At 47.5% G+C, this 21,291-nt stretch overlaps 1 protein-coding gene across 1 annotated transcript in view; it reads left to right on the top strand.

Annotated features, from left to right (window-relative positions):
• LOC142791013 (kelch-like protein 10) overlaps nt 1-21,291 on the top strand; it is a 97,394-nt gene that overhangs the window by 976 nt on the left and 75,127 nt on the right. The window contains exon 2 of the mRNA XM_075885407.1: nt 2,559-2,849. Coding sequence (XP_075741522.1) covers nt 2,559-2,849 — 291 coding nt within the window. The remainder of the gene's footprint in view (nt 1-2,558; nt 2,850-21,291) is intronic.

Raw genomic sequence — 21,291 nt, 5'->3', positions numbered from 1 at the left:
TTATTTGCGTTTATCTGTACCTGTGAGTACGTTTCTTGCGTCACTTGTGCGTGAGAAACACGGGGCACGTTTTGATCTCCTTGCCATTCTGCGTGTGACCTTCCAGTTTGTTGATATCGCGTTCATTGCTTCGCCTTTGCGGCAAAGCTGTGACTTTTAACTTGACGCTCTCGATCGGCTGGCTTTTGCCGGCGGCGTTGCCACAGCCTTCATGCACCACAAACACAAACACACAAACATACACACTAGGTTGCTGTCCCGCAGGTCGCGGGATTGAATCCCGGCTGCGGCGGCTGCGTTTTCAATGAAGGTGAAAATGTTGTAGGCCCATGTGCTTGAAATTCGGTGCGTGTGAAAGAACCACAGTTGGTCGAAATTTCCGGAACCCACCCATACGGCTTCTCTCATCTTCATATGGTGTTTTTGGAGCGTTAAACTCCAATTACGAAGTATTATTTCACACGTGTTTAAATTCAGGCTTTACAAAATGTAGAGTAGTCGTCCTATTGGTTGAACGATGAAGGACTTTTTCTTAACAATGAGCCACATATATACAATTCGGTGCGTGTGAAAGAACCACAGTTGGTTGAAATTTTCGGAACCCACCCATACGGCTTCTCTCATCTTCATACGGTGTTTTTGGAGCGTTAAACTCCAATTACGAAGTATTATTTCACACGTGTTGAAATCCAGGCTCTACAAAATGTAGAGTAGTCGTCCCATTGGTTGAACGATGAAGGACTTTTTCTTAACAATAAGCCACCTATATACAATGGCGCTTATCAACTTCGAGGTCATCTCTAAATATATATCTTGTGAATAAGGTGCCTTTGGGCAGCCAAGCAGCAGATCTCGTTTTAGACCAATCACGAAACAACTGGCGGCGGTGTGAAACTACCATGTCCCCGTGTCACGTATAGCATAATAGGAAAATTATTTTGCTTCGAAAGTGTTATATAAGTAACAAACCAACTGACCCAACGGCAAGTTCTTCGAAAATACACTTCAGAAGGCCTCGTTTCTACACTACTTTTTGAATACGTGTGTCAGTTGAGAGAACGAAATCATTGACAAAGCTCGCTTTCAGCCCTGGAACTCTCGAAACATTGAAACGGGACAATTCCGAAAACTAATCTGAATGTTTGTAGGCTGTTTCTAAGCCCACAAGCAGTCATGTGATTCGGGTTCTATCTATAGAGGCGGATTCCACGACGGTACTTTGCTTTAGCTAGGTTTCTTCTACATTGATTCGGATTAAACCGCAGACAGTCACTGACGCAACAAGCACATCGAAACTTCTAGGGCCACAACTCGCTCTGAAACCAAGCACGCGTGCCTGTAAGAGGCCTTTGGGTAGTTCGTCTTGACGTAAGCACATCTTCGCTTCGGGGATCTGGCAGCCGCCGTGGCTTTTCCCATTATTTAGTGCACTCTATGTTGTAAACGTGCTCGGTGTCATGAGCTCGCCGCCATCACTTCGCCGCCATTTCTTGGGAGGTTAAGTGTTGCCTTAGTATTTAGTGAGCCATTGATTAGTGTGCAGTGGTGTTCTGTGTCCCATTTGTTGAGCCAACTATTGTCGTTTTCATTTTTCGTGTACTAGTGATGAGAAGTGCTATTCGCACATTCTACGTGACACATGCCTGCTATTAGATAGCTTTTTGGTTCGTTGGACAAAGAACAATTCACTGAACGTCTTTGCTGCTAATAATATAAAAAGAAGGTACGCTTGGTAAAATTTTGCTCTCTGAAATACTCTTGCACTTTTTAAAGTGTCCTTTTTGTATGTTGCCCCGCTATATTGCACAGCAGGCAGTGGCTTCTCGCTCGTTACTGAATGAATTGTCAGGCCGAGTTTTTTGCAGGCGCGGGTGATTTAGCCTAAAATAATGCAATTAAACAGCGTTATAACCGAGTAGTATCAGGCCCACTGTACAGTTCGGAGTGTGCGATGTTCTCTGTAACAGTCGAAATAAAAACCGCCTATTAGTAATGGCCGATGTTGCACTCGCAGTTATACCATATACAAAAAAGTATTATTGCAGGGTGTGAACTCTCTCTAAAGAAGCGAATTCTTACATTGTCCTCTGGCATTTCATAATAAACAGAGTGAAATATGAAAAACGAGATATTACGGTAGTAAAGTCTCAAATTTATAAAGAATGTCAGCTGTCATAGTTATTTTTTAAAAGATGTAATCCTCCTCTGGAGCGTTTCAGTGCACTTCACAAAGGAAGTTTCTCATGTTGTTTGATCTAGGTCACGAATGCAGCAGAATTTTTTAAAGCAATCTGAAAGAAAGCATCTGTGTAACTGCGTTGCAATATTTTTTTTAATTTCTAGCTACTTTTCGAGCTTCTAGCGTCGCGCAAACAAAATATTCTTTTGTATCTATAATCGCGATGGCTCTCGCAATAACAGTTTCGTAATAAAAAAAGTACACGAAAGTAAAGCTGAATGGGACACATCAAAATATTCTTTTCATACAGATAATAATTGAGCGTTCGCTACAACCATGTTGAGTTGTTTATTTCCTTCGTAAATTCTGTGTGCTTCAGAGCCCTGTTCAGCGCACACATAAGCAGCAGAGGCCTGTGCGAAGTACTTGTGCGTGGCCTATCCAGCGAGGCCTTGGCCATTATCGTGGAGTTTGCCTACAAGCGCATCACGTGGGTGGGCTGCGACAACGTGGAAAGCCTGCTTGAGGCAGCTGACTACCTCTGCGTCATGGGCATGGTCAAGGACTGCTGTGACTTCCTCCTCTCCATCATGGCTCCGGAGAACTGCATCTCCATACACAACATGGCCAAGATGTACAACTGCTTGGATGTCGCGACCAAGGCCAAGAAGTAAGAAAGATCTTCCATCTTTCGGCCAATTAGGGGGAAGTGTGGGGTGGACTGTGGCGGCCGCATCTTCTAATCGTTCAAGAGAGGGGTTGGGGGAGAGGAGTCACTGCTAAGTCAGACATATACTGCTACTGTGTAAAGTGCAGGGTCATGGCCATGCTCCAAGAGCATTGCGAGAACTTTCTTACCCGGGAAGGGGGGGGGGTGTAGTTCATAAACGTTCCTACTATTTCTAATTGTGGGATTAGATGTACGCATGCAGAGTCGAAACTTCGTGACAGTGCCGGTGGGTTAATAACACCTCCCCCATCTTTCACGCACCACTTCCAAGCACCGTCTTCATTTTCTTTTGGTGAGATCACGTGCTCTCGGGTTTGGTTCACCGCTCAGGGGATCCTGTAAGGGCATCGTGTTACGGTGTATAGAATAGAGAAATGGGCAGAGTATGCTGCCGGCTGTTAGGCCACTCGGCGATGCTCCTGAACATTGCGTCCCTTTTTTTTAAATAATGACAGCTTGTATTCACCTTTTTTTCAAGAGAGCAAGATTTTCTTCTTTCTGGGTTGTTGTACGAGAGTACAAAAGCCGACATCACAGCCCCGGCAATGCATGTATTTTTTTTGTGGGGGGAAGGGGATCACGCGCATTAACAACAGCCCAGAGTGGATGGGGGCGCCTAGGGAGCTTTGAGTGGGAAGGTCAATAGCACGTGGATAAGGCAACTTTTTCGGTTCCAGCTCCAATCACAGGTTTTGTTTGCACGTTTCTTTGGATGATGTGTTCATTTGGCTGTTCCCCTTCATGATTTAAAAGCAAGCATCCAGCAATATTATGCGGTTTATAACAAAAATGATTAACTATGAAACAACAAATCAATATTATAGTTGCAGCCTTAATAGTTTTTTGAACAAGCTTATTGCACAATGTTGTAATTAGATGGCTAATCGCCGAAAATAAAATTTGAAAACGTGCTAGGAACCTGAGTTACCTAGACTGTGTGGCAATGAACATCTTTTTCAGGCCCATGTGAGCATGAAGAATCTTTATCTTTTTGTTAATTTTTTGTATCTCAACAATTTATTAAAAATGGACCCACGCCCACGTTTCTGATTCCAGTTATGACAAATAAGCAAAACAGATGCCGCGTAGGAACATGAAGTAAGTTTTGGACACTGAAATGAATCAAAACAAAGGAGATTTGGCGACTTTTAAAAACATGGTGATTAGATAATCAATAAAAATTTGGCAAGTGACAAGTACCTGCGAATCGACGTTATGCGAAGCATGCGTAGGAAAGGTGACCGTGTTGCAATTTTTTATTGAGCGACACGTCATGAAATAACACTAAATATATGTACAAATGTTGCACGCACAGGCACATGTTGAGGAGTTGCAGATGTTTCTATAACCAGTTGTTTGCACTTGTGCAATGATTTCAACTAAAACATGCACATTCGCAACACCAGAAGCTGATATGAGGCGCTGATGCTTTCCCGTGTGCTAGCCCTGGACATTGCTACAAAAATAAACTTGAGCGCTTGACAACTAACCACAACTGACACTAGCCCGATGCGACGGCTGTATCAAAAGAGTACATGTGTAATGTTTGTGAAATTGGGTAGGCAGCACTGAGAGCACTATTGACGGTTAAAGAAGATGAGTGTCTATTTGAAAAGTAGTGCCGAGACATAGCGTAGATCTGTGGTAAAATGCTTCATTTCAACGCAGAATGCCTGGGTTCAATTCCAGCTGGAACCCTGACATTTGTGCTTTGCATTCGTCGGGTACACAGAGACTGTAGGTGCCTCTGTCATTTGCCACGATGTGACTCTACCTTCAGCGGACAACGCATTCATTCTAGAATTGAAGAAACTAGGCAAGGCTTTCGCGAACGACTACTGGATTCAGGACGCATGTGGCACCGAATTTGGTCTGCTAATAGGGTCTGACTATATGTGACGAGCAATCACCGGTGACGTTCTGTGGTCTCCAGACGTGACAGGACTCGTGAAAATGAAGACAATCTTTGGTTGGATGGTGCAACTGCCCATCAGTCAGCAGATCGTTGTGGACTGTGGAACTTACCTGCTTGTCAGCGTCTTGCGGGTGAATGCAACAGATAATAAATCGGCTGCAGAAATCTTAGTCTTTCGGGCGACTCGAGTCTAAGGGCATTACTGACTGCAACGAATTTCTCACTGACTTGAGCAATCTATAACTTAAGGAGAGCGTTAGGATGTCAGGCAGATGGTACTCCTTGGCCCTACCTTAAAAGGAGATCGCAAGCATCTTCTAGGTGACAATCGGGACACATCAATTCACCAGCTGCATAAGCTCATCAAATGACTTTCGCGTCAGGATGGCCTAATTGAGCAATATGACACGACTATACCTCAATACTGGCAAATGAGACATGCTGAAGTGGTGAGGGAGCTACAATCTGATAACGCCGTGTACTACATGCCGCATGCGAGGTTGTACGAGAAGACTCGCTAACCACGAAACTTCGAATAGTGTTCGACGGCTCATCGTATGAAAAGGGATATCTGTCAGTGAACGACTGTTTTGACAAAAGTAGAAATCTGAGTCCGGATCTCTATCAAGTGTTGCTTTGTTTTCGATACCACCCAATAGCCATCTATGCCGACATAGAGAAAGCTTTCGTGCAGTTAGAAATACAGGTATCGGATCGAAATACATTTCGTTTTCTATGGTTCGAGAACGTGTCTCGTGGCAAAAACGGCAACATTATCAAATGGCGAATGACACGTGTGCCATTCTGATCGACATCAAACCCTTTTCTGCTGATGGCAAGGATACGCCACCACCTGGACAACGTAAGCGGTCAGCACCAAACCTTGGCCCAGACACTGAAGCAGAGTTTATACCTGAAGGACCTGTTGGTAGGAGCCGACAGTTTTAACCAAGGCTTAAGCTATTACGAAAAAGCAAAGTCGGCTTTGGAAAAAGCTGCGATGAACCCCCGGAAATGAAAGTCAAACAATGCTCAACTCAAGAAAGTGTTCTCAAAAAACGAAGAGTGCCTGGAAGGATTGGACAGTACTTCTGCAATGATTCTAGGGATGCTATAGAACGTCGAAGACGATTATTTGGCGTGTTCTTCAAAGTCTGTTACGCAGTTACTGCTTTCGGTTAGGGAGGACTTGAAGCGTACCATCTCAAAAACAGCTTCCAGAATATTCGATCTTCTAGGTATTCTTTCACCTTTCACGATAATAGCGAAGATCTTATTTCAGAAGCTATGGCTTCTACGCATACGGTAGGATTCAAAGTTACCCATGGAAATCAAAAAGCCATGGAAAGAATGGTGTGCTGAAGTTCCTCAGTTACACCATATTAAGATACCACGTTACGTCATGAGTCATTGGAAAGAAGAAATCACCATGACGCAAGTTCACAATTTTGCTGATGGTAGCCCAAGGGCCTATAGAGCATGCGCGTAGGTTAGAGCTGTATACATCAATGGTAATTGTGGTACGAATATTATCGTGGCTAATTCTCGCGTGGTACCTATAAAAGCCTTGACCATGCCTAAGTTGGAACTAATGGGTGCAGTTCTTCGAGCGAGACTGCTAAAATAAATCAGGAAGTCACAAGACACGCTTCACTACTGTTACGCCTGGGAGTACACACCGAGCCTCAATGCCTTTGCAGAGGCAATCTGTTTCAAGGCCAGCGATCGAGCCCACCTGACGCGATCAAGTCAACGACGTCGTCAAGCGGTGGCGCCGGTCTGTCTTACGCGACGCACAGGAAGCTCCCTCAGCCCACGAGCCCGGAGAAGCGATCGGCGCCTTTTAATCTGGCGAGTCTTACGCAATGCGTGGCAACATCACTCCTCCTTGGGTGCAACCCCGCACAGCGGCTTCGGATTCGATGATCATGGCGCAGCCCAGTGGCGAATCCCTAATGGAGGATTCTGACATCACGGCCAGCGGCGCTTCTGGTTGGACACTGGTGACGCAAAAGATCCACCCGGTGCCCATGAAAAAACCAAGCGGCGTGTCGCCAGCAGTTGACCTACGCGTCAGAGAGAAGCCGACGTATGCGTGTGAGAGAAGACATCTCGTTGCTTGGAGCCCTTTCGCTGTCGGCGCGGCCGGTGTCCTTGTAAGTGGGGAGTTTCGTGGCGCCCTTCGTGACCTCGTCGGCGCTGCGCTTCGTAACAGTGGAGGGCAGCTGCGGTATCGGCCGGCGTCAGGGACATCGATGCGGTGAGTTGCTGATGTTTTCCCGTCAGTTCACCAGACTACTCTAGCAGAGGTTATAGTAGTATAGAGAAGGGCTGTGTGAAGCATTACAGTGAGCTTTGACCGTTCCAAGCCCCATCGGAACGCTTTGAAACCAAAATTAATGCGGAGGGTTTAAAGAAGGTAGTGTTAAAAATTGCTTGCGCTTCTTGCTAGTAGACTTATAGTGGGTACTGCAAGTAGATTCTTAACAGGAGCAAACAGCAAGAGGTTTGTGGGAACGATGGAGAACCTTAATGTGAAGGAACTGATCGAATTTTGTGAGGAACTTTGCCTTGCTTTGGGCCGTGTGAAACGAAAGCAAGCGATCCTTGAGATCATGAAAGATGAAGGAGTGTCGGCTGAGGAAGTCGATGAGGCCTGGGCGGATATCAAAGCATGCCACGAGGAGGCTGAAGGCAAAAAGTTCGTGAGCGGGAAGAAGCTGAAAGGCGAGAAGTTCGCGAACTTGAAGAAGCCAAAAGTCGCGAACGTCGTGAGCGTGAGGAGGCCGAGAGACAGGAGCGCCTCGATTGAGACGAATAGAATTGGCAATCCTACGGTGTTCGCAGGCGCATAGTGTAGCTTCTGCGATTGATTGATTGATATGTGGGGTTTAACGTCCCAAAACCACTATTTGATTAAGAGAGACGCCGTAGTGGAGGGCTCCGGAAATTTAGACCACCTGTGGTTCTTTAACGTGCACCAAAATCTGAGCACACGGGCCTAGAGCATTTCCGCCTCCATCGAAAATGCAGCCGCCGCAGCTGGGATTCGATCCTGTGGACGTTGTCCACAGGATCGAATCCATGGACAACGTTCATGGATCGACTGGCAACCAAGGATGGCAACCATGAACGAATGGCAACCAAGGATGGCAACCGTGTACGTTGTCCATCCTTCGTTGGTGTCTCCCGATGACTTTACAGACAAGTCGCTGAGGAGCAGAGTGCTTGCTTACCAATTGCTACGGTTGTCAATAAATGCCCGTTCGGTAAGCTTCGCACTGCAGCGGCTGTGTCTCCTGCGCTCCCCGATCATTTTCCTTATAGTTTTTCTAATAACTCAGAGCAGCTTCTCAAGAGCAGGCTAAATCGTTCTTCTCCAACTTGGCGTACATGGCCCTCACGTGATCGGAAGCGCGGAAGCTTTCTTAAGAGCTTGATCTTGTTCAATGTGGTGAAGCACCAAGTACCAAAGTCGCTTATCTGTCTAACCTAGGCGGCGAGACGACGGAACCTCAGACAGGAAATTCTCTGTGTGAGTCATTTGAGCAGTCACTCGAGCGACCCTTCGCCGAAGCGACTGGCACGGTCTCTGTCGGTGGAGGAGATGACATGGCGCCATTAAGTCAGAGCGAGAGGGGTGCAATGCTCTCGCCGGTAGCGGAAAGTTGGAGTGAGCAGTCGAGGGTTGATCGATAAACGCTCACTCGAGAGCAGCGTGAGGACCTCTCAATTAAAGCGCTGATGGAAAGCGTAAACATAGGAAAAAAGAAAAAGAATGTTTTCTTTTTTGAGGAGACAGGGTTCCTGTATCGGAGCACCACAAATGTGTAAGGTTGCAAGTATGAGCAGCTCTTGGTGCCACAAAAGTATCGTCGCCTACTATTTGGAACTGGCGCATGAAAACGCGTGGGCAGGTCATCTCGGCAAAAAAAGACCAAGGCTACAGTTTCTTTTGAGTTTTATTGGCCACAATGCTGGAAGGATATTGAAGACTTTGTACGCTCGTGCGACATTTTTCAGAGAGCGGGGAAATCCACGGACAAGTGGAAGGCACCCACGAAGCTCGTGCCAATTATCACAGAACATTTTCGGGGCCTAGTAATTTATATCGTCGGGCCATTGCCACAGTCAAGGCAAGGTTGTCGGTACATCCTGAAGCCCTCTGTGTAGCTACAACATTTCCTGAAGCAATACCACTTAAGGAGCTCAATTCCCCTCACGTAGTGGATGCACGGCTATCTATATTTCCACGCGTCAGATTTCCTTCTGAAATCCCATTCGACAATGGTAGTGTCTCCACCAGTTGCCTTACGTCTATCTTTTTCAATAAATGTGGATTAAAACTTGTGCACAGCTCGATCCATCACCCGCAACCTAATCCGGCAGTCTGTATGCATTCTGTTCTAAAACGGATACTGACAGCTCTTTCCTGCGAGCACAAATGCGACTGTAAAGCGTGTATTCCTCACACTATTTTTGCTTTTACATCAGCTCCTCATGAGCGCACTGGTTTTAGCCCTGCAGAGCTTGTGTATGGCAGGAGTTTGAGAACAACATAGCGAATGCTACGTGAGTCCTGGGAGGGATTCGATGAGGACCCTAATGTAGCTGCGGATGCTCTAGACCTCCTTCAGAGGCTTGTAAAAACTAAAGGTCGCGTGGAAAGCCACATGAAGGTTGCGCAAGTGTTGTCGACGAAATCGGCGAAGAAGCGCACCTTTGAAGTAGGCAGTCAGGTAATGCTGCTGTGACCGTCCAAAAAGAACAAGCTTGAGGTTCATTGGGAACGTTTTTTCAAAGTAATATTGAAGCTTTCTGATACCAAATATAAAGTGAAATTAGGAAGTCGGCCGAACAAAATTTACCGCAGTAACTTGATGAAAACAAACGTTCAACGTCAAGCAGTGGTAAATCTACTTTTGAATGTTTCAGGGGAAGAGGGAGCAGAAATTTCGACCTCTAGCGATGTAATCAAAAGGGGATCGGAGGCAATCTTGGAGCAGTTGAACCTAGAGCCTAGGTTATGTGAAGTCCAGAAGGAGGACCTGAGAAGGATTGTTCGCGAGTTTGAAGACGTGTTTTCGGACCGTCCCGGAGACACGACAGTGATTCAACGCGATATAGAGCTAGCTTATAAGAAGCCAATCCGTAGCAAGCCGTATCGATGTTCCCCTGGGCAAAAGCAGATCATGAAAGAGGAGATCGATAAAATTCTGAAGTTGGGAGTCATAGTACCGGGCGAGAGTGACTATACATTTCTTCTAGTATTGGTTCAAGTGCCGGGAAAGTGTCCGATGCTATGCATCGAGTATTGGCGTCTTAACGCCATAACTCGAGACCAAACTTACCCGATGCCAAACCTAGAGGAAAGGGTAGAAACTATGTCACAGACTAGCTATATTTCCACAATAGACCTCGTGCGAGGGTATTGGCAAGTCCCTCTTACGGAGCGCGCTAGACGCTATGCCACATTTGTTTCTCCATTCAGAACGTACATCCACTTAAGCTGAGCTTTGGATTGAAAAATGCGCCCTTATGTTTTTCGGGCTTGATATACCACGTTCTTAATGACCTGTCTGAGTTCACTCTGTCGTATTTTGACGATGTTTCCATCTTGTCAAACAACTGGGAAGAACATGTCAAGAATTGACGCGTCGTGCTGAACAGGTTGAAAGAAGCTGGTCTTACCGTGAAACCTACTAAATGTCACCTAAGCTGCGGCAAGGTGTCTTAACTGGGACACGTTGTGGGGCGTGGCCGGCGTAGACCTTCAGAAATTGAGGTAGCCACCGTCGTGAACTATCCACGACCAACCACAAAATCTAAGATAAGGGCATTCTTGGGCCTAGCTGGATACTATCATAATTACGTGCAAAACTACTCAAGCATTGCCAGCCCTCTAACCGACGCACTTCGAAAGTCCGAGCCGGTTAAAGTAGTATGAAACTCAGAAAAGGACAATGCTTTTTGCAAGCTGAAACAGGCCCTAAGCGAAAAGTCTCATCTCCCGGCACCCGATTTTTCTATAATTTGTCATTCAATGCGACGCGAGTGATCACGGCATGGAAGCTATATTGTGCCAGGAAGACAGTGCTGGTAACGAAAGATATTTAAGTTGAAAACTCAGCTGCAGGGAGAGTGATACAGTACCTCTGAAAAGGAACGCGCTTGCCTCCTGTGGGCCGTTCAAAAGCTACCTTGTTATGTCTCCAGTTCGAGGTTTGTGGTCGAAACGGACCGTTGTCCTCTAACCTGGTTAAATAACATGTCACCTAATAGTGGCTGGTTACTGAGGTGGAGCATGATACTCCAACAGCACAACCTAAACGTTCACTACAAGAAAAAAAAAGCTAAACACCAATGCAGACGCATTGAGCCGTGCGTTTTAGTTAGTACTTTCTTCACCATTTGGTCTTTCACTGGTGAGTCGGGGCAAACTTTTGTCCTCATCATGGCGTTAGCTGAGCGCTTTCATACAGAGTGATCTCAAGGGGCCAACTTTATGTTGTATTCTATTTCATTACGATGTTGTACGTGTAAAACGTTTGAGTTCTCAATTTGAGAGTCTTGTATCCCACATGCGCCTCTTGATGTAGAGGGAATGAAATTCCGATGCATACGTAGCTAGGTATATGTTGTACTATACTTTGTCTGGTGTTCTGTTGGGTAACCGAGGGCACTTGCTTGTGTCGTGTGTTGTCTGTTGTCGAAACGTTCTTAAAAACTCGCAGAACCATCGACAAGTGCTGAGACCAAAAATCGTCTCTACAGACGAGCGAAGATGGCCGAAAAGTTGTGGCGACAAGCCAGTGTAGCTGAGATCCGTCCTGAAGCATGGGGTGTGTTCATGGAACTGAGCCGGAAGCTACATTCTCCCCATGGCCCTGGAGGCAATCCTGGAGAGACCTGTCGAATGAGCGCACCCTATATCTGTGCCACGTGGAAGCTGCTCGTCTTCCCGGCACATTGTCTGGCAGTGGGGGTTCTATTACGCCTAGGAGTCCACAGCGAACATCAATGCCTCTGCAAAGGCAATCTCTGTCAAGGCCAGCGATCGAGCCCGCCTGACGTGATCAACTCAACGACGTCATCAAGCGGTGGCGCCGGTCTGTCTTACGCAATGCACAGCGAGTTCCATCAGCCCACAAGCCTGATGAAGCAATCAGCGTCTTCCAGTTTGGCGAGTCTTACACAATGCGTGGCAACATCACTCGTCCTTGGGTGCAACCCAGCGCAGCGGCTCCTGATTTGAGGATCATGACAAAGCTCAGCAGCGGGTCCCCATTGGAGGATTCTGACATCACGGCCAGCGGCGCTTCTGGTTGAACGTTGGTGACGCAAAGGTCCACCCGGTGCCTATAAAAAAACCAAGCGGCGCGTCGCCAGCGGCTGACCTATGCGTCAGAGATAAGCCGACGTATGCGTCAGAGAGACACATCTCAGCTCTTTGATATCGGCTCTCGGTCTGAGTGCCGAATTTCTAACGCCTCTATTTGTATGCTCTACATGAACCTCGTCTTAACGCACCCTCGTCTTGTCCGCTCGTCTATTAGCTCCTCGCAGAAGCAGTCGTGAGCTGAGAAACACACTACCAAACAGCTGGGGACCTTGGCGGTGAGTTTCGGAGCAGTGGCGCCTTCGGGACCGTGTTGGCGTCACGCCTTCGTAACACTTCTCACATACCTTCTGATCAGACTCTACTATTGTTCTGAGCTAGATTGGGACACAGGAAGGTAAACTGAACCCCTTCGAGAGAAACAAAGTGGCCGAGATAGCCGACTGCACCGACTGAGGGCAATGGCGTTATAGTCCTGGAGAGGAAAACCCATCAGATTATCTGATTTCGGGATTATTAGAGGCTGTGCTTCGGCCTTCCGGAAAGCGTCAACTAGTGGAAGGACCCAAAATGGTTAATTCGACATCAAACCACCTGGCCAGTGGAGCCTGCTTCGGTTGCCGTCCAAAAAAACCTACGAATCAGAAACTCTGCAGGCAAAACTACTGCTTCTGATGCAAGAATTCGTTTAGGATGTCATAAACGCCAAGAAGTACAGCCGCTTGACCAGGCTCCTTTGCGTTAAAGCGTTCGTGTACAGAATTTCGGAAAGGACATGGCGCGCCCGTGAACCGCATACAGGGCCTATTTCTGCAGAAAAGCTGAATATGGTCGAGAAGTTTTGGATAGTAAGAGCACAGCGAGAAGCTTTCTCTCAAGACATTGAGCAATTGTCCAACGGGCACGCGATCTCAAGGTGGTCAATTCTTCAAGACCTGCATCTATTTTTGAACACAGAAGGACAACTTCATCTGCGTGGGCGCCTACAAGGGCAACTTTCAAGTCAAGAAAAAAACATCCACTGATTTTGCCGCACTACCATGAATTCACGTGACTGGTAATCATGAACGCACGTTGCAGCGTTTTACATGGTGAAATATCAGCCACACTGACGATAATGCGTGAAAGATTCTGGATTGTTCATGCACGCCAGGAGACAAAAAAAGCCGATCGGAAATTGTTACATTTGCAAACGATTCCAAACGAAGGCCTTGAATGTGTAACATGCCCCACTGCGGAAGATTGAGCTACTATGTCATGCCCGTTTAAACTTGTTGAAATTAATTTTTAGGGCCAATATATATGGGCCTCAACGGGAGAGAACTACAATGTACCAAGGTCTGAAGTAGGTACAAAAACGACACCGAAACAGAGCGATCGCCGTAGAAGAGGATGAGAGGGCGTTTGTACTGGTGGCAAAAAGAGCGCTTGCCAGCATTCGCCGGCGTTCAAGGCAGAGCAGCGATCGAGGCAGTTCTCGGCTGGACGTCCGATCCGGACTAGTGGACGTCCTCGACATGCTGTTCTGTTCCTGGGTTGCCACTGGGTGACTGGCCCAGGAACCACGTGGTGCGCTGCTGATCCAGCTGCCATCCCTGACAGCTGGGCAACCGAAGAACGAGGTCTGTAGTCCGGCTGGGCGACTGGCCCAGGGTTCAGGCAAGGTGCCGCGGGTCCGGCCGCCGTCCAGTGTGGCTGCGAACTCCGGTCTACTGTAGGCTCCTGCTCCGGCTGCCATTCTAGGTGGCTGGCACAACCCTGGTGTGCTGTCGGACGAGCATGGTAGCTGGTAAACTACCGCCACTGGACTGCCGTGCGGAAGACAGCTGTGCCGTGGCCTGGGCCGACTCATGCTGAGGACATCAGCGAGTCAGGGGTGCACCGCCACATGGGAGCGGTGACCAAGAAGCCACGGTGACCAAGAAGCCACCAAGAAGACACGCGTATACAAGGACTGCACAAGACAACCTTACCTTAATTTAGCTCAGCGTTATTATCATTTCCATACTTTCCTGGTAATATAATTGTGTTTATGTGTGTGTGCACTCATGAATCAATCAAATTCCTCGGCTGGCGGTCCTGGGCCCAACAACAACTTCGACATTACATCACACAAGGTTTACATTGTGCTATTTACCGGCGCAACCACAAGAGCTGTACATCTAAAACTGGCAGATTCTCTCTCATCGGACAATTTTGTTCTTGCCTTCTGAATGAATGGATGGAAAACGTTCATTACAGAGAAAAAAAATGAAATGAGGGTTGGAAACAGGTGGGTGGGGCCCCAAGCCAAAGGCTCCACTGGCCTCAGCAGTCCGCCACGCCTGGTCCAGGAGTGCCACTTGGGCCTCCTTTTCCTCACTGGCGAGCAAGGTCTCCCACTGCTCCGTCATGAGTTTGTTCGCTGAAATCTGAGGCGTATTATTTTAGCTTGCCTTAACTTACAGACGCATGTAATGTGAGCAAGTGTTCGCTGTCCTTCACACCACGGGAAAGAACACGCATATGTGATTGGGTGCATCGCATGTTTTAAGCGAAGTTGTAGATATGTATTTCTGTGCAGGCGGCCCCGCTGATGCGCTTATTTTTTACTCAGCCGTGAGTATCGCCGCCGTTGTCGACGCTGGTGTTCTAAGATATCTCGAGGAGTGTGGGGAGACTGGAGTAGCGAGCGGGTATCTGGACATGGGATGGTTGCTCAGTGAGTAATAGCTCGAGCTGCACTGTTTGTTCTATCGTTACTTGTTTCCACTACATATCCGGGGCACCACATGATGAAGTGTTCCTGGTCTAGTGTTGCACCTTGGTGGCGGGCGACGCGATGGAGTGTTCCTGGTCTAATGTTGCACCTTGGTGGCGGGCGACGCATGCAGGTACACGACCGTTAGTGCCCATTACAGTGTACTCAGACAACGTATTGAAGTTCAAGAAGGCAAGCAAAGAACTACGAAACGCAGGAAAGCTTATCAGTGGATTTCCGTTTGCTGCATTTCTAGCCTATCATGGAATATTATGGAAATTTCTTGTGCCTAATGCCCCGTGGTGTGGTGGCTGGTGGGAAAGGCTGATCCGTTTGATCAAGTCAGCTCTTCGGATAGTTCTCGGGAAAACCAGTCTAGGAAGTGAAGAACTGATGACGTTGCTTCAAGAAGTCTAATCTGGTATAATTCCCGTCCTCCGACATACAAGTATACGCAAGCAGGTGAAGCGTCACCAATATACCCGGCTGAATTTCTTGTCGGTATTTCAGTCCTGGTTCATTCAAGTCCTACCCCATGTGAAACTTCAACCTGGCCACACACTACTAGCAATAGTGTTATCCGAAAGCTGGAGCATCGTTAAAGACTACAGAATCATCTGGAGCAAAGATGGAGACAGGAGTATCTCCTGAAACTGCGGTCTCTGCATCGGTATCCGCAAGAACCTAACCGAAGTTTAACACTAGGTGAGGTCGATTCCTTTTGTGCAAGATGACAAAAGAAATCGGTGCTTTTTGGCCACTAGGCCGAGTATTGGAAGTACATTTTGGTCGGGATGGACTGGTGCGGGCTTACACCATCAAAACTCAGAACTCGAAAGTGTTTATGAGACCCGCTGAAGTTCTGCTTCTCCTGGAAATGCTCCATACCTGGCAGCGGGGCGGGATGTAAAAAAAAAGGATGATGTGTAAATAAAACTTGTCAGTCAGTAAATGGCAAAGAAAAAGATGAAGACGAAGATCGCGTGCGATCATAGCGACGATGGATTCTGGCTGAGTTATTCCGCGCCCGTTAACGTTTTAGCGTCCACATCGGGTATTTCTTAACGCTGGCGCGTTCAAATTGCCCATGTGTGTTGTCATCGTTCCTGGGTGTCAATTACCTGTGGCGCATATTCGCAGATTAGTGGCACATACCCGCCCGTGGGTGTGTGTCACTGCCTAGCGGGAAGTGTTTGACGACGTACGCGACCGGATTGCTACTTTATTTATGTCTTGACGAGCGCATCATAGTCGTCAAACCATTTTACCCTCCCACGCTAATTTTGGTTTACGCCAAGTTAAGGGGGTGACCACGATAGCACCCAAAAGTAAGTGGCTTAGATAGATAGATAGATAGATAGATAGATAGATAGATAGATAGATAGATAGATAGATAGATAGATAGATAGATAGATAGATAGATAGATAGATAGATAGATAGATAGATAGATAGATAGATAGATAGATAGATAGATAGATAGATAGATAGATAGATAGATAGATAGATAGATACGCTCAAAGTCGCAGAAGTTCGCTGAAAAATCCTTTGAATTTATTCTATGCCACTAGAATTAGGAGCACCTTTGTATAACAGGAAGTTATAAAAAATTGGATGGCAGTACCATAAGATTTACCATAGCTGCCTGTAAGCAAAGATAGATATGTGTAGCTTACCGTCCCGAAACCGCCATGAGATTACGAGAGACGCCGTAGTGGAGGGCTGCGGAAATTTCGACCACCTAAGGTTCTTTAACGTGCACCCAAATCTGAGCGCACGGGCCTACGACATTTCCGCCTTCATCGGAAATGCAGCAGCCGCAGCCGGGATTCGATCTTGTGACCTGCGGGTCAACAGCTGATTACCTTATTCACTAGACCACCACGTCGGGGTTGCCTGTTAGCAAAATCAGTTGGACAACCACTAATTTGGTGCGGAAGTGTGCCTTAGTTTTATTTAAAATATTTATCAGCAATGTAGTCATGGCTGTTCATGAACGGAAAAATACGGAAAATATAAGTTTGGAGAAAATCAATAAGCAAGGTATGATGCAGGCGAAACACTTACTCAAGGAGATATGGAACGCTAAAATTCTTTGTAGCCTGTTAGATCGTGGCCCTCACTTTTCTGTGCCGTTGCTCGAGCGACAACTCAACATTGTTTCCTAGCTTGAATTGAAGCACCATTGACGTGAGGGGGTGCTTCCACAATGCGGTGCTGAAATATTATTTGGGAGGCAAGCTCAGGCGTCGAGCCCGCTTTCGTAATTTCGCACTGCCACTTTAGAAACACATCTGCTTCCTTCGGCACCCTGTACAAATACAACTTTTCTTTGCATGAGTTATACCTGCTCTTGCAAACGGGCACACAACAGTCACGTAGTCATCAGGTCGACCTGGCTCCTTAAGAGATGATTTAAACAAAAAAATGAGGGACCCTTAGACTTCGCTATTAATGTAGTAGTCTCATTCAGGCCGCAACCACTCCGCCTTTTACGCATTGTTTACGATGCAGTGGGCTCACTGTGCTTCACAAAGATAACTGAATTCGGCTAATTCAGGAAGATATTATCCCCTCTTTTCAATGACGTCTGATTTTAAAGCCTCGTTGGAAGAGTTACCTAGTAGGAATGAAGGTAGTGTGAGCAACAAAAGCGTTTTCGCTGTACAAGCCTCCGTTGTACTGCGAGTACAGCGAGTACGGTGAGACTGTTCAACGTAACAAAGCAGGATTTACACGCACACACACACACACACACACACACACACACACACACACACACACACACACACACACACACACACACGCACACACACACGCACGCACACACACACACACACACACACACACAAACGCGCGCGTGCGCAAGCGTGACGTATCTGTAGTAATGCGCTGACTTTGCAGCGTGGCCACTTCCCTCTGCTTGAACGGCGCTCTGCTGTAGTCGAAACGCGTTTTTTACAATGTCTCACAGATGGCACATAGACACACACACACACACACGTGTGTGCACGCGCGCGCGAATGGTACACACAGTTTTTTATCTAAAGCAGGAGTCGCATGGCCTCCAAGATACATGCCGCGCGCTTGCCGTCTGAGAGGCCATGGTCTCACAATGCCTTCAGATGGCAGCACATTATCTAGCGTTTGCTGTTTGCTTAATCAGCGCCTCTTGAGAGGCATGAAATATTTTTGCTAGATGAACATAGTTTTCCATATTTAGAGCTGTTTGAAAGTTCTTGTGTGTTTTTAGCGGCGATGGCTGCATCCTCCCAGTCTTTTTTGACGCAGTTTGATAGCCTTGTGACGTTCAGCCGACACAGGCTCCAAGCAGGGCGAGGAATGTTGTAGGACCGTATACTCGAATTTGGGTGCACGTTAAAGAACCCTAGGTGGTCGAAATTTCCTGAGCCCTCCACTATGGTGTCTGTCATAATAATATGAGCGTTTCGGGACATCACATCCCACTAATCAGTCATCAGCCTGGCGAGGAACACGCTGTGAGAAGGACTAACGAAAGTTTTAATGCGGCATACTTGCTGTGAGAAGGGTTACAAAAGAATGACCCACGGCGTGGTGCGTAGCTGATTATAAAGGGACGCCGTGAACGAACGGGGCGCGAATGCACATCAAGGTACATGCGCGATAACAGTTTATCGTCCTGAGCAGATGAGCAAGACTTTAGTGCGCGCTGATAAGCGGCGAGCGGTGCCTAACGCAACAGCCTCCCAAATGCGCCTACAAATCACCGAATGGGCTCGTTTTCGTTTCGAGACCTGTCGAACGAAATGCGTTAAGGAGACTCCTTCCACTCCTTGGCAATCATGTAGTGTTTTATTTCCGAAGTAGCTAAAAGTAACATTGTGGCTTTGTGGATTCTGCTTTCGGCCACGGTAGTGAACGGACGCAGGATGCAGGGCTCCGTCGGAGGGGCTTCAGCGGCTTTTGAGGGCCGCGGTAACAGGTCAACTGAAGACTACCAAGTGATTCTGCCTCATCTGCCAACAGGACGCGTTGCCTTAAATACTGTGTTTTTGCACGGAGACGTTTGAGCGAGACCCTACAGTGTTGAAGACTTCAGAGACGCGTTGGGCCCCACGGGAGTGCTAACGGACATCATAGCACTCGGAGCGTACCAGATTAATCACGTCTGGGCGGTTACATTGAACGGAGAAGACGCAACGAAGAAACTGCTGGCCTTCAAGGAACTTCAGGTGAAGGGACACCGGTGTCTCATCGTTGATCCCCAGGACCAGCAGATAAAACTGCGTCTTTATTGGCTGCTTTACGGAGTCACCGACGAGGATGTGCGGACGGCGTTCGCAGCCTTCAGCAATGTTGTTGAAGTGAATCGAGAGCGCTGGAGAGTCGATGGCGTCAGCGACAAAGCATCGACGACGAGAACCATGCTACTCAAGTTAAAGAGTGAAGTTACGGTGGAGGACCTTCCGCACCAAGTGCGCGTTGCAGGTGAATCGGCACTAGTTGTGGCGCCGGGCAGGCCTATGATGCAATGCTTGCGGTGCAAAGGAACTGTCCATGTACGGTGAGACTGCAGGGTGCCACGGTGTTCAATTTGTCGGCGATTTGGACATCGAGACGCTCAGTGCGTCCGGACGTATGCAGCAGTTACGAGCGCTGCAACGTGCGATGAGATCGAAGAGCAGACAATGGACGCCGCGGAGGCGGAAGACGCGGCTAAGGGGGCAGGAGACGCGGCTTGTTCTCTGGTTGAACGCGGGCCGGTTTCGCCTGAAGATTACGATACAGCGTCGGAACCCGAGGAGAAAGAAACGGCTAAGGCGGACCAGCCAAGAGAATTCCACTGAAGACGCACAAAGCCAATTGGTGGACATGTCGACGCAAGCGGCGAAAGCACGCGACATGCCAGCGCACGGAACGACCCGCGGGATCAACCCGGGCTCGGCGGTCAAGCGTTCGCTGGAGCAATCTGCGGGCACTGCTCACGAGGGCAAAGTTGAGGGACCACCAGCGAAGGCGACACCGGGGCGGTGCTCAGGCCTCAGAGCGAGGTCTAAATCTACCTGTGGACCGACCGGTTGGCACTCCAAGGGACCAGCAGCTAACTGATGCCGGACCACCAGATGGCCCCGGAGACATCTAGCACGGAGCTAGACGTACACGGTAAGCACGATGCTCCGGGCCTATCCTCTCCTTTTTTTTAGCGAGTAACGATGGCTAGTCACTGGGCATTGAGCTTTGCAACCTTGAATGTCCGAGGTTTGGCCTCCAGGAAAAAGCAGGCTCAAGTGTATCGCCTGGTAATTGACCAAGATATTGACTTGTTAGCCGTGCAGGAGACAAATGTGGAAGGTGAGGAGGAGACCCGGAGCATAATGCTGCGGTTTACGTCAAAATATTATGCCATAGTTAGTCACGCAAATGGAACTTCGGCCGGTTGTGTTCTTTTTGTTAAAAAGATTCCGGGATTGATTGTTGAAAGTCACTTTTCTTGTGACTCTGGTTGAACAGTGACTTGTGATTTGAGTATTAGTGAAATTGAATGGCGCGTCATTTGTGTCTATGCGCCGAACGTGGAGGCAGACCGAGGAACTTTCTTTTCGTTAATTAGGCAACATTTACGGACACCAAAACAGCTTGTTTCATTGGGGTATGTCAATTGTGTATTGAGCGCGGAAGATAGAAATAATAACCGCCATGTGCGAGACAGAAGTGTTGAAATGCTCTATGACTTGCTGAATGAATCTGACCTGGATGATGTTGCGGAGTGCCTCGAAGAAGGTCGCGAAGTTCGATTTACGCATTTTCAGGGAACCAGTCACGCACGTCTTGATGGGATATACATGGTAGGGGCGACGCTAGCTAAAAGCAATAGTTACAAAGTCTTACCTATCTCTTTCTCTGACCATTGTCTTGTACAATGCAACGTGGGACTTAAACAAAAAGAAAACAAATTTAGTTGGGATTTATGGAAGTTTAACGCTAAACTACCTCGGGATGACATGTTTGATAATTTTGTGATTGAGGAAATTAAGAACAATAAAGGGATCGCAGCCTGTAATGTTGGCCAGGAATGGGAGCTTTTGAAGCAAAGCGTTAAAATGAAAGCCATATCGAGATTCAGTACTTTAAAATATCAAGAAATAATGAAAGAAAATGAACTAAGAACAACGCTTAAGAAATTGATAGCATTAGAAACCAAGGAGCCCGGTGCATATAAAGAAGATATTCGAACGGTCAAACGACAAATTGAGCTAGTAGAGCAGGAACGCTACAGAGGAGCCCTTATTCGAGCGAGAGCAGATGCGTGGGCTATGGAGGAGACTCCCACAAAGCGCGCACTTGGAATCGAGAAATCACGAGCGCGTCGTAATCCCATCGACTAAATAGAGGAAAATGAAATTCTGC

Source organism: Rhipicephalus microplus, chromosome 1 (assembly GCF_043290135.1).
Source record: "Rhipicephalus microplus isolate Deutch F79 chromosome 1, USDA_Rmic, whole genome shotgun sequence".
Taxonomy (NCBI): domain Eukaryota; kingdom Metazoa; phylum Arthropoda; class Arachnida; order Ixodida; family Ixodidae; genus Rhipicephalus; species Rhipicephalus microplus.
Note: the sequence above shows the minus strand (reverse complement) of the source record. Positions and strands in the feature narration are given on the sequence as shown.